The sequence below is a fragment of the Vulpes lagopus genome, chromosome 4 (assembly GCF_018345385.1).
Source record: "Vulpes lagopus strain Blue_001 chromosome 4, ASM1834538v1, whole genome shotgun sequence".
Classification (NCBI taxonomy): Eukaryota; Metazoa; Chordata; class Mammalia; order Carnivora; family Canidae; genus Vulpes; species Vulpes lagopus.
Genome location: NC_054827.1, coordinates 68513560 through 68527537, shown reverse-complemented (window position 1 = coordinate 68527537; position 13978 = coordinate 68513560). Strand labels below are relative to the sequence as shown.

The following is a 13978-nucleotide window of genomic DNA, read 5'->3' as shown; positions in this document are numbered from 1 at the left end:
GAATTAACTTATGTGTATTTTCCCACTTTTGCTTCATCTTTTTTTTTCATAGTATTGTCTTTCTATTTAAAGTATTAAATGTGGGGACAACTGGGTGGCTCAGTGGTTGAGCGCCTGCCTTTGGCTCAGGTTGTGATCCCAGTGTCCTGGAATCAAGTCCCACATCATTCTCCCTCTGCCTATGTCTCTGCCTCTTTCTTTCTCTCTGTGTCTTTCATGAATAAATAAAATCTTAAAAAAAAAAGAAAGTATTAAATGTGTATTTTGCAATATCTTTTAAAAATCCAAACACAGAGACCATATTATTATACTTGTACTCAAATTATAATAAAACTTACGGGGTCATATGAATCACATTCATTTATTAAACATGTAACTATATTGTAATTATTTCAAATTTTATTAATATAGCATTCCATTGATGGACTGACAGTGTATAATTCTTCATTTTGATCCAGTTATAAATTAGTTCTTTCCCTTTCTTTTTACTTTTAGATTCTTCACAGGTATATGCAGCGTGTCACTGTTTTCCTCTGATAAACATTTATATAGGCAAAATGCAATAGCAGTGAAGAAGATAGTGATTAATTTGCAAATAGAACCTGTATTTAAAAAAAAAATACAAGCATCAGATGTGTCAATCTATTTAGAGAAAAACTGTTTGTAGAGAGAATGACATTTACCAAAGAAAAGGTAAGTATATTTCCTTGCTATAAAATATCAATTTTCCAATTTAAAATGTAATTAGTGTCATAAATTTATATTACTCAAAGGAGATATTTTTAATGTTTACAAAAACTTTTAGATTTCTTGAAGATATATCCCAAGAAAATGCAAGGTGTGTTATTATTTCATAGAATGAATTAATTCTAAAGCTTAAAAGTATATTTCTGCTTTCAAAACTTAAATATCAATAGGGACTGGAACCTATATAATTCATTTCATGCAGTCTTTTTGAAATATATACCATTTTCCAAATACAAACAAATATGTTAGAAAAAGTAGTTGATTACGTAGGGTTTTTATTCATTTTCAAGTTTCAGAAAATTAATGTATTACAAGCATTATATAAAAGTGCTTGAGCCTAGGATGCAAATAACCCTGAAAATTAAAGTAAAAATTGTTTTAGGGGAACATCAGTTATCTGACAATATCAATTATAATGGTGAAAAAAGATAAAGTAAGAAACATTAATTAGTCTGCCATTTATAAGAACACAATTTTCACACATTTAGAATAGCCCAACACTGAGAATGGATAAATTGTAATATATTCATGAAATGAAGTAGTATTCAGAAATTTTTAAGAGCACAAACTACTGCTATGGAATAATACAGCTGAATCTCCCCAAAGCATAGTAAGCAACACAGAAAAAAAGCAACAACAGTATATACTGCATTCCATTTGCATGAATTGCTAGAACATGCAGAACCAACATAATAGAAATCTGAAAGAGATTTATCTGGAAATTGACTGAAAAGAGACACAGGAAATTTCTGCTTGGACGAGGCACTGATTCCACAGGTGCACTGAATTATGAAAGGCCATCAAACCAAACACTGTATCTATGCTAATTGTATCTTAATTACATCTCAAATTTTTTAAGGATACTGTTTGATAAATTTTTCACCAACTAAACACAGTGTGACCAGCATCTGAATCAAGAACGAAACACTGTCAACACCCAGAAAGCCTTCCTCATGTTTTCTCGGTCACTAACCCAGTTTGCTTTTGAAGTATATTTAAAACAGGTCAAAACTATGTAAGTGGAATCACACGCTGCATAATCATTTGTTTCTGCTTGCTTTCTTTCAACATTATGTTTGTATGATTCGCTCATTATTTATGCAACTGTGTAGCTTTCATTTTCATTGTTGTATACTATTCCATTGCTGATTTTATCACAATTTATCCAAGCCATTGTTTATTGATTGTTCCATTATCCACTTTTGTGAAGAGTTCCTTCAAGTCTTTGGTCTATTTTTCCATTGTCAATCCTTTGCCTATTACTGATTTATGGGAGTTCTTTATATATTTTGAACATTGATTCTTTTTCACATTTTACCTTCTACACTGTGGCTATCTTTCAATTATTTCTTTTGATGATCAGAACTTTAAAATGGACTAGTTTACACTAACTGCCACAAAAGCATATTCCTATTGCAGTTTCATCCACCCTTTCTGACATAATTCCTTATTTTTTTTTTTTTATTATTGCTATCTCCTTTTAGGAGCTCCTTAGCAGGATCCCCAGCAGTTCACCAGCTTTCTCAATTATGTGCTGTGTTTGAAAATAGGTAAGCATGTTACAGTTGTATCTAAAATAAAATTTAAAAGACTTAGCAGTGTCTTAAGAGGACTTCATCATGAACAATGCCTAGTTTTGTTGAACTATCTCTGATAAATTAATTTTGACTACATAAATGTCATCTTTTTACTTTTTTAATAGTTTTTTTTTTAATTTTACTTTACTCAAGTGTCAGTATAGACTAAGCTTGCTGGATAAATGACTTTTGATTTACAAGGCACCACTGTACGATATGTCACAGAGGTGTTTGTTACTATTAAATATTAGCATCTATTATTATGTGTTTCTTTGAATGAACACACTCATTAAAGTCACAAAACATATAAACACTTAAATATTTATCACACCAACATCTATACGATAAAATCATTAAATGTTAGTATTGATTAAAATTTCAGAAATTGTGTAGTCCAACATCCTCACCTTATAGATGAATAAATTGAGATCCAGAAAAATCTAGTGAACTTTCCAAAGTAATACAAGAATATTTAGACTTTCTCAACACTGACCATAACTCATACCACCATAGTATCCTAATTCCCTGTATCTCTTATTTATTCAACAAATAATGAATGCTTGCTATGTAGATTGTTATATCATTAAGCAAAAAAATAAAAAAGTGAAACTTAATGAAAGTAGGGTAAAAATATCTTGATGCTCTTTAGGGGTGTGAAAAAAATATTTTTAATTATCTAATCCTTTACTATGAAATGGAAATGGGCATAAGGTCAAGCAACTTGTTTGTGTTTGTATATGGACAAAATTGATTTCTAAATTGAAACTTTGCTAACTACCACCCTTTATTCAAGACTAACATGAAATAATTGTGTATTTAATGCAGTGACTCAAATACTCAAGTGAATACTATAATACTTACATTTCTAAAATATTTTCTATATAAGGCTCCTTTAATCATCAAGGTATCCATTTGTCCACAATTTATTATTCTTGCACATTACCGTAAACTATACATTTTTAAAACAATTAAACTTTTCTATATTCCTTCAATAGGTGTCACTTACATATTCCTACCATAAGGTAGGCCATTTTTAACTTGTTATAGATCCAACAATTTCCTTTGTTTCCACAGTATTCAGTCACCCGAAAGATACAAGAAGTGTCTCCTACCATTCTAAAAAGTATTGGTCCAGGTATAGTCCCTGTGAAAAATGCATTAATTGTAAATTCTCCATGAAAACACTACAAGTAAGGATAAGAATGCTTTTATTCTAAAATTAAACATAAATTTAGTCATCATCACATTTAAATATATCATTTAAAATTAGCTATGAATTTATTTATAGGATTATTAATAACGAAGCAATTACTGTATTTTTAAAAATCCTTATCTCTGTAGGTATAAAAAATTAGTTACTTTCATATTTTTAGAATGGTGTACATGTTATTTGATATCTCAAAACTTTTGTTAATTTTTCAAATAAAAATTTAGGAGGAAGTATTTAAAACAGATATTAAATATTATTTTTGTGAATTCAGTGTGCCTCCAAAGATTTCAAATTGTGTCATTTTCAATCAATGAATAGTTTTGTATTGCAGTGTACATCTGTTATCAAGATATTGAGAGAAATACCTGAAAATGAAAATGCTTTGGTATGTTTGTAAGCACCCTTAGATTCAGAGGACCTCAAATCCAGAGGAACAGTTGTGCACTGCCTGAGGGAAATCTTTATATACTCCCAGAGACAACATCTACTCAGCAACAATTTCAGCTAAAAGTGAATTACATCTGATTTTTTTTAAAAAAGCCACTCGGATGCCTGGTTGGCTCAGTCATTGGAGCATGTGACTCGATCTTAGGGTTGTGAGTTTGAGCCCCACTTTGGGTATGGGGCTTACTTAGAAATAAAATCTTAGGGAAAAAAAAAATCCCAAAGGCATTAGAAAAGAGGCCCTAGAACTAACATGTCTTAACCACCTTCCTTCTGTCAAAACCCTCATGCTTTATGACTTTTGATTCCTGCCAAAGATCACTATCCATTACTGATTTCCCCAATTTCATTGAGTGCTGGCACTCTGTTTATAACTGCTCAAGGTGACAAATTTATACTTACTATTCATGTTTTTCTGTTTTCCATCATATTTTTCCAATCCATGATAAATCTTTGTGACACTAACTCCAAACATATCTTGGATATGTTGATTTCTCTGTGTCTTTTACAAGTTCCAGAATCCGATTTCATATAATTCCCACTTAGACTTCAGCAGAAGCCTTTTTTCCCTCCCCACATTTATCTTCTATAAGCATTTCTCCCTCAGAAGCAGTTATCTTTTAAATGTAAATCAGATAATCTCTATCTTCTGCTTCAAATTCTCTGTTGGCAAAATCCAGTTGGATATAGACCCAGTCTCTATCTAAAATATCATATTCCACCCTTTTCCATCAAAAATGTATTAGTCTCACTGGCTTCCTTTCTGATGCAGATACTGTTAATAACACTTGCTGTTTCTTATGTTCCTTCTTGCATTATAAATCTGTTCTTGGGGATGCCAGACTGGCTCAGTTAAGCATCTGCCATTCCCTCAGGTCATGATCCCGGGACCCTAGCATCAAACTCCTATGAAGCCCCTCTCAGCAGACAGCCTGCTTCTCAATCTCCCTCTGTCCCTCCCCCGGCTCATGCTCCCTCTCTATCTCAAATAAATAAACAATTTTTTAAAAATCTCTCCTTTCTATTGGGTCATTATTCACATAAAAATATGCTCTAATTTTTCCTTATTAAGAAAGCTAATTTTAACCCACATATTGATCTAGATATAGAATTATTATTTCTCTGATTCCCATCAAAGCCACGCTTAAATTTTTCTACATTCTTGACTCTATCATATGTCTTTCAGTCTCCAATCCAGTTCAATCTAGTTTCTTGCTCCATCAATATTTTAATCAACTTTTGAATCAGGGGTGCTAATATAATGTAGGTTTGAAAGCTAATTTTTGCTACTTTAAGAAAGCCTGAAATACACAGTGCACTATTCTCAGCAAGACCAATTTGTTCTTTGAGTATAAACTCTTAAAAACAGATTTAGAGTCTTTGAAAATGAAAATGTTTAAAAGCACTAGTTTAAGTTAGTGACTTCCCAAATGTGCAAGCAATGCTGTGGTTATGTGTTTTGTTTCAGCTTACGAAGCTAGTTGTGTAAGCTTGATGAATATATCTCTAATCAAATAGATTGTCCCATCTAATCAAATTTAATATTAGTAGATATTTTATATGATAGTTAGGATAGGCTTTGCAATAGGTATTGTCTTTTTGCATAAATATTGTCTCCTAAATTCTGCAAAGTAGCTCCCCCATTTGCTTGTTTTGTGTCAGTTAACCATTATTATTTACCTGAAATTCCAAATATATATGTAGACACACATTACAAAAAATGAACAATTCATTGTAATAAAAGATTGCCAAAAGTTCCATACCAAATATTCTCAAAATCACATAGGTCAGACCCAAGGCCAAAGGACGCTGATTGTCTGGTACAATCCTGCAAGCAAATAGTAATGATATTACCAAAACATAATTATTATTAGCTATAGAGAATTTATGTTAGGTTCAAGGTTATTTTTTCCCTATGCATCAATTAAACTAAGAATCTTTAGCCAGTTGACAAAGTTCAATCTGGGTGAATAAAAGAAGTACAACTCTTTCAATTTCTTCATATCCTGCCCCTTGGCAACTGATCCCAAAGCTTCTAGCTCTTCACAAGGAGGAAGCATTTAGGGACCAAACCCTCTGGCCCAATCTCTTTTTCCTTTGCTGAAAAAGACTTAGCACTAACTCTCACACCTACCTTTTTCCATTTTGATGTGCATACCCACTGTTTTAGATTTTTCCCTTTTGCCCTTGGGAGATCCACTCCCTGCATTTCTCTATATATCTCTGTCATGGGAGCCTAACCTAAATGTAGTACATTAATAGGCTCTCTTGCTTTCTGCCTTCTGGTTAGGGTTTGTGAATTGGGTGCTCCAGAGTTAGGAAGAAAAGTGAAGTCAAGGTGTTCATGCCTAGACTCTCCCTGCAGAGTTATATCAGGTTGCCTGGGCCCCTAGGCAAAGCAGTTCCCTCTACAGGTCTCTATCCTTCCTACCTCTCTTTTCTCTTTCTTTTGGTCAAAAACAGAAGGAGGTACACTACCACATTATTCCTTATACTCCACCCACATTTTAAATAGCCATTTTCTTCAACCTTGCTCAAATTGTCCTAGCTGGGGAGAGGACTTCTCTTTCTTACTGGACCTCTGACTGTTCCTCTCACTATTCAAAACAAAAAAATAAACAAAAAATAACTTTCCCAAATATAAAAAAATGAACCTTTCTGTACTTCCTATTGGTCAAAGCAAGTATTTGTTTAAAAAAATGCATAATGGAGGGTATTATGCTGAGTGAAATAAGTCAATCAGAGAAGGACAAACATTATATGGTCTCATTCATTTGGGGAATATAAAAAATAGTGAAAGGGAATAAAGGGGAAAGGAGAAAAAATAAGTGGGAAATATCAGAAAGATAGACAGAACATGAAAGACTCCTAACTCTGGGAAACAAACTAGGGGTGGTGGAAGGGGAGGTGGGCGGGGGGTGGGGGTGACTGGGTGACGGGCACTGAGGTGGGCACTTGACGGGATGAGCTCTGGGTGTATTCTGTATGTTGGTAAATTGAACACCAATAAAAAATAAATTCATTTAAAAAAAGCATAATGCCACATATTAGTAGTTTGGAAAATAAATTGAAAAATACAATAAAAAAATAATCAAGCTTTGAACATTTTAGAAAGTAAAAAAATAAGAGCTATATTTTATTTTATTTTAAATAAACTCTAGGCTTAGCCTTTGTTTCCTTATTCTAGAATTTGAACAATAAACTAGTGTGACCAATATTTTCATCCAAACTGACTCAATTTACTAAAATGAAGCATATGTACAATATTTTGTGACTATTTTGCAAAAAGTGAGATAATTCTACACATATCAACCTGATAAAAATATATATTCTTTCCTCAAATGTTTACTACTAGGAAAATGAAAACAAATTAACCAATCTTCAAAAGATAATGATGCCTTTAAATAAAAAAACAATTTACACTTCTATAATGAGCAGATTCTTAAGGTAAGAAAAAGGAAGTATCACATCTTAGAACCACACTTTAGCATAGGTCTTGGCATAATGTGGAAATAGTAATGATATACCTAACTATAATTTGAACGTTCTGCTTCATTTAGTACATGTAGTTTTCTTACATGGATTATCATTGCTTTCTGAAGCATAAATAGAGCTGACCATAACTCAAAAGTATAATCCTTAAGATGTATTTATGTATCTTCAGTTTGATTATAACCATCTTTCTGATATACAAAACAAGATGAAAAAAGTAATGATTCCCAGGATTTTCCATAATGTTAAATGAACAGCACAAAATAAAAAAGATATTTATTAAAATATTTAATGAAAAATGAATGTATTTTAACAACAAAGTGAATATTTTTTGTATATTGCCTAATAAGTCTATGATAGGCTGATTTAAGAATTTCATGGAATAAACAAAAAATTTGTTAGTAGTCTTCCAAAATGTAAAAAGACAGCTTCTACTGTCTTATGACTTCTAAATTTATGTTTTTCACTCCATATATTTCTTAAAAGACATCATTTCTACACTTAAGTTCCTGTTTTGCACAAAAGCTGCTCTTTCCCTAGTGTTCCCTGTCACAAGAAGTAGAAATGTCATGCACCATCATGCAATGCTCAGGCCCAAAATGTGAAAAGAGGCATCATTGATACCATCCTATTCCTCTTTGACTGGAATTAATAACCAAGGACTGTGATTTTTTTTTTTAAGTATAGCTTTTTCATATCTCTTTCTCTGTTTTTTTTTTTAAATTGTTTATCTCTAATTCCACTGGCCTATTGCAAGGTTGTGTCTTTCTCCTTAAAAAAATGAAATGACTACATATTTTACCTCCCAAAATCTATCCTTATACTTTCAATCCACTCTCCACAAACCAGCCAAAGTGATTTTTTTTTTACTGTGAAATTATGGTTATTTCACTGTCCCCTTGTTCTTATGATAAAATCTAGAATTGCAGAAAACTTTACAAGGGTCAGCCTGATTGAATCAGTCTCTTTGCACACCATCTCACACCTCATTTTTGCCTTTATCATCCTCCTTGTTCATGACATTCTATAACACAACAATCTTATGATGCTGCTTCCCCTACTCAGAATCTTTGCATATGTTGCTCCCACTGTGTGAAATACTCAGCCCCCAACCTTTAGGACTCAGGTTAAATGTCAGTTCTTCAGGAACGCCCTCTCTGAATCCTTGGACTGAGTTAGATTGTCCTATAATTTTCTCATTGTATTTGCCTGCATTTTCTTTGCACTGTGTTTTAATATTATAATTGAATACTTATTAGTAGAAACACTTTTTTTTTGCTGTTTTTCTTGCCATTCTCCAACACCCACCAGTATAGGAGGAAACTGACACTTTTAGCTTTTATTCCACTAGTGCTCCTCTAACTTCTTGCTTGAATCTATGATGACTATCACAATTGAGAAGACATAAACATTTTTCTAAATGATGGCTGGGAGGAAAGAAACTCAAGAACTAGTCTTTCTTAATGAGCACCTTGATGGAGAGAGAAAGACAAGTCATGATACTTTTTGTTCAGACTTCGGCCCACACAGCATCAAATTTCAACAAATTTCTCCAGAGAAACAATAATTTTGTCATTCTTAGTCCTATGTGATCACCAAAACCTCTGCCAGTTTATTTGCCCTCAGTAGTGATCCTCTACTTTGACCTAATCCAGACTGTCAGCACCTAACCCCATCAAGAATTGGCAAGAATCTCAGGGACACCTTGAGATCTCCATATCACCTCTAAAAACATCTGCTCTCTCTGGAATTTTAATCCCTATAGTCCTCTTGTCATTTTCTGCCTTTAAATACAGGGTTTTTATCATTTAACACAGCTTTTCTAGTTGCCTCTGTGGGACCATTGCCCTGCTACAAACTACTTCATCCCACACCTCTTCCTTGACTTTATCATTTATTTGCCAAAGATTTCACAATTTGTGTCTCTGGCCTTGAGTCTTATCGTAGTTTTTAAATTAAACTTTATTTGTTGAATTTGTAGTATAAAAACATGCTTTGGAAAGCAAAACAAAATAAATTATGAGAATATGCTGGAGAAACTTGCTTGCTTCTACTTCTGCCTTCATCTACCTCTATTTCTACCCCCATTCCTTTAGGCTACCTTTAGATTACCATTTTAATTACTTTCTTGGTTATACCTGGTCTTCCTTTACACAAATACAAGTAACTGTAAATGCATATCTATTACTTTCTTTCTTCATAGGACGTAGTATACTATGTTCACTGTTCTGTATCTGATTTCTTTCTTCATGTAACCATATGCTCTTAAGATCCTTTTGTACATGAATGTAGAGCTCCTCCCTATTCATTTTTTTCAGTTGCATTATATCTCTTTGTGCAGAAATGCAATAATTTATTCAATCAGTCTGTTGCTCCTTCACATTTAGGTTTTTACCAGCGTTTTGTTATAGATAAATAGATATGGAGATGGGTATATATACCCTCATGTTATATTGTATATATATATATAACATATATATATACGATATAGGTAATCATACAGATGTAAATTTATCTGTTTGCAGGATATCTACAATAAGTATTTCAAGAAGTTTAAGTGCTGGCATAAAGGATAAGCACATCTGCAAATTTTTTAAGTTTTAACAATATGTACCTTTCATAGGAGATGTACTATTTTGTGCTCTTTCAAGAAATATTATTAAAGTACTTGTTCCTACACAGCCACATAAGCAGATTCTACAGTTAAAGCTTTATTCCAGTCACCAGATATATGAGAAATATTATCACATTAAAATGTTAATTTCTATGTCCCTTATTATGTATGTGACTGAACACCCTTTCATATTTGTATTTGTGCTTTTTCTTTGATACTTTTCCACTTTTCTGTAGGGCTATTAATGTTAAGAGTTTTACTTATTAGAGGGATTCATCTTTTTATAGGACATGAGTTGCTTATATTTACTGTTGCTTGACTTTTGACTTTGGTTATTATTTCTAACTTTATGAAGTACATTTTATCAGTTTCCCACTTTTAGATTTTTGAGTCATAGTTGGAAATACCTTGCTCTTTTAAAGATCTTAATGAAATTGGTGAATTTGTTTTTCTAGCACTTGTTTAATTTTTTTACATTTATATCTTTGTTCCATCTTAGGTTTTCCTGTCATGTTATGTGGGCTCTGGATATATTTTTCCCCCTGAAGTATATCTCATTATACTCAAACCACTTTCTAAAAGATCTTTGATTCACCTATTTAAGATTTCACCTCCATTTTATATTAAATTCCCACATGAGTTAAAATCTATTTCTAGACTTACTGCTATTCTATTTATAAATCAATACTATATTGTTTTAATAATTGAAACGTATGGTACATTTTAGCTTATAAGGCCAAGGCTCCATTATTGTGTTTCTTTGCTTAAGATTCCCAAACTACTCTTGTTTGTTATTTTTCCCTAAGAACTTTAGAGTCAGATTTTAAATTTCAATAATTGGTATTTTCATCATCACGTTAAAATTATCAATTAACTTAAGGAGAGCTGATATATTGGTGATGTTAGGTCTTCTATCTATAATATGGGATATATCTTTCCCAACTGTTTTTTTTTTTGGAAAGTCAGTCTGCTTTTTTGACATTCATATATGTGTGTTTCATTTTGTTTTTTACTTTTTATTTTGAAATTATTTATTTTTGAAACTCACAGGTGGTTGTAAAACTAGTACGAAATACCATGTGCTCCTTTGCCCAGCATCCTTCAATGACGAAATCTTACATGACTATTACATAATATTAAAACCAGGAATATGACATTGATTTATTTCTATTGACCAGACTACTGAACTTAATCTGGTTTTTATTTTTCAGTCAATTCAGGTTAAAAAAATATTTTTAACTGGATATGTGTGTGTGTGTGTGTGTGTGTGTGTGTCCATGAGTGTGTGTAGCTCTAGGTGTATGTTATTTTTTATATCCTGGAGCTTACTGAATTTTTATCTAAATGTGTTAGCTATTATTTTCCAATACAACATAAAGAGAACTGGTAATATTTTTCTTGGAAGTTATATTTTAACTGAAAGATAAACACTGGAGTTCAAATCTCACCAAGAATGAAGGATCCTATGTTTAACGTACCTTTCTTCCAATCAAGACTCCTTGAAAGACTATGCCCTAGGATAAAGGGCAATTTGGAAACTGATAAGGTCTTTTAGAGGCTTAAACTTATCCTCTAAGTTTCTGTCTGGATTACAGTGAATTGTCTCAATTCTGTACATCTTAATAAAGCTATTGTAAAAATTTTTGAAGTTATTAATGTCTATAGCCTCTATTGTTGGTATACAAAATCTCACATATGATTAAAGATAACTACAGGAATTATAAAAGACAGAAACAAATGAAAAAATACAATATAATAATTCTACAGAATATTCAGATACTAGATACCTGACAGAGATTTTAAATATGGGGAATTAATATATCCAAGAAAGCAAATGATTAAATAGAGAACTTTATCAGAGAACTAGAATCTATTAAAAAGAAATGAAATTCTGTAACTGAAAAAATACTACTTAGAATTAAGAACTCAATAGATAATTTAATAACTAAGTAGACACAGATGAAGAAATGATTAGTAAACTAGAATATAGCTCTAGAAAAGCAGATGGAGATAAAAATACATCAAAAATTGGAAAAGTGAAGAAAACTTTAGTCTAAAGCACAGAGCATAAAAACAAATAGAAATAGAAAGCAAAAGACAGTGATAGATACATGGACACAGCAAAAAGGGTATGATATGTATAATTAATATCCCAAAGATGAGTAAAGAAAGAATAGAGCAGAAGGAATATTTGAAGAAATACTTAAAATTTTTCCTAAATCAATGAAAGGTATTGTGGTAGGTAATCACCCAAATTGGCAAGCATCAATTACGTTTTTTTTTTTCTTTTCTGTGCATGCTAGTTGCTCCTGACATCAAAAAGTAGAACCTAATGACCCTCTTCCTGACACATAATGACTTTTTTAGCAAATAGAATACAGAAAAGTGACATTCTTGGACTTCTAGCCTAGGTCAAATAAAGCCTGGCTGCTTATGCTTCGGTCTCTTGGAACACTAGGACTTGGGACGTCCCCTTTCAGACCTCTTGTACTTTGTTAGCAGAAGTACAAGTCACATAAAGAGGCTACTTATGTTCTATCAGCCTCAACTAGGCTCCCAGCAAAAAGTCAGCCTAAATTGTCAGTGGTCTGGGAAATCCAGCCCAGTCATGCTACCAGAAGACTATGAGTGTCATGTGGCATCTGACCACAAGCTCATGAGAAACCCCAATTAAGAACTATCCTATTGAGCTCAGCCAACTGAGAGCTATGAGAAAGAAAATAAAGTGTGATAAATTTAGGGTTTTTTTTGTTTTTGTTTTTTACTGCTATGGGCTGAATTGTGTCTATGGCAGCCTAGCAAACTAATATACTTACCATCATAAAAGATAACAGGAGAAGACAATAAGCCTATCTTTAAAAGCTACAAGAAAAATTACATCTCCTTGCAACATAAACACAAACAAAATCATATTAAGAAATATCATAGTAAAATTGCTGACAACCAAAGACAAGAAAAATCTTAAAAGCATCTAGAGGGATCCCTGGGTGGCGCAGCGGGTTTGGCGCCTGCCTTTGGCCCAGGGCGCGATCCTGGAGACCCGGGATCGAGTCCCACGTCGGGCTCCCGGTGCATGGAGCCTGCTTCTCCCTCTGCCTGTGTCTCTGCCTCTCTCTCTCTCTCTCTCTCACTGTGTGCCTATCATAAATAAATAAAAATTAAAAAAAAAAAAAAAAGCATCTAGAGAAAAAGGCATATTATTCAAAGGAATAATAAAATGTTCTCAATAGAGGTCAGGAAAACGGTTAAATATTTTTTTGTAAAATACTAAAATTGCCACCAAACTTGAAATTCCATACACAACCAAAGTATAATTTTATTAAAAAAGGTGAATTAAAGATATATTTTTTTAATTTTGTAAAGATATATTTAAACAAACAAAAAGAACAAAATTCATTTCCATTAGACCCACAGTATAACAATTTTTTTTAAATGAATGGTTTTATTTATTTTTTTATTTTTTTATTTATGATAGCCACACAGAGAGAGAGAGGCAGAGACACAGGCAGAGGGAGAAGCAGGCTCCATGCACCGGGAGCCTGAAGTGGGATTCGATCCAGGGTCTCCAGGATCGCGCCCTGGGGCAAAGGCAGGCGCCAAACTGCTGCGCCACCCAGGGATCCCCAACAATTTTTTTTTCCCAACAATTTTTTTTTAAGAGGAAATGATCTCTGAAGAAAGCAAGGAGACAAAAATTCAGGAAGATATAAAGAGAATCTGATGATATGATATTAAATATACATAAAATTACATCACTTAGGTTATAAAATTTGTGTAACATCAAAATCTATGGCAACACTAACAAAAGTATGGGAGAGAGTTAATGGAGTTAAAGTATTCTCAGGCCATTGAAGTGGCAAAAGTGGCAAAAGTACTAATTTAATATGACTCTAG

The 13978-nt window shown here is 32.7% G+C and overlaps 1 protein-coding gene across 1 annotated transcript in view; it reads right to left on the bottom strand.

Annotated features, from left to right (window-relative positions):
- Positions 1–465: 465 nt before the first annotated feature.
- The window catches only part of SLCO6A1 (solute carrier organic anion transporter family member 6A1), a 95791-nt gene continuing 82278 nt past the window's right edge, over positions 466–13978 (bottom strand). The window contains exons 11-13 of the mRNA XM_041751091.1: positions 5742–5806; positions 3331–3468; positions 466–602 (exon numbers count right to left, since the gene is read on the bottom strand). Coding sequence (XP_041607025.1) covers positions 466–602; positions 3331–3468; positions 5742–5806 — 340 coding nt within the window. The remainder of the gene's footprint in view (positions 603–3330; positions 3469–5741; positions 5807–13978) is intronic.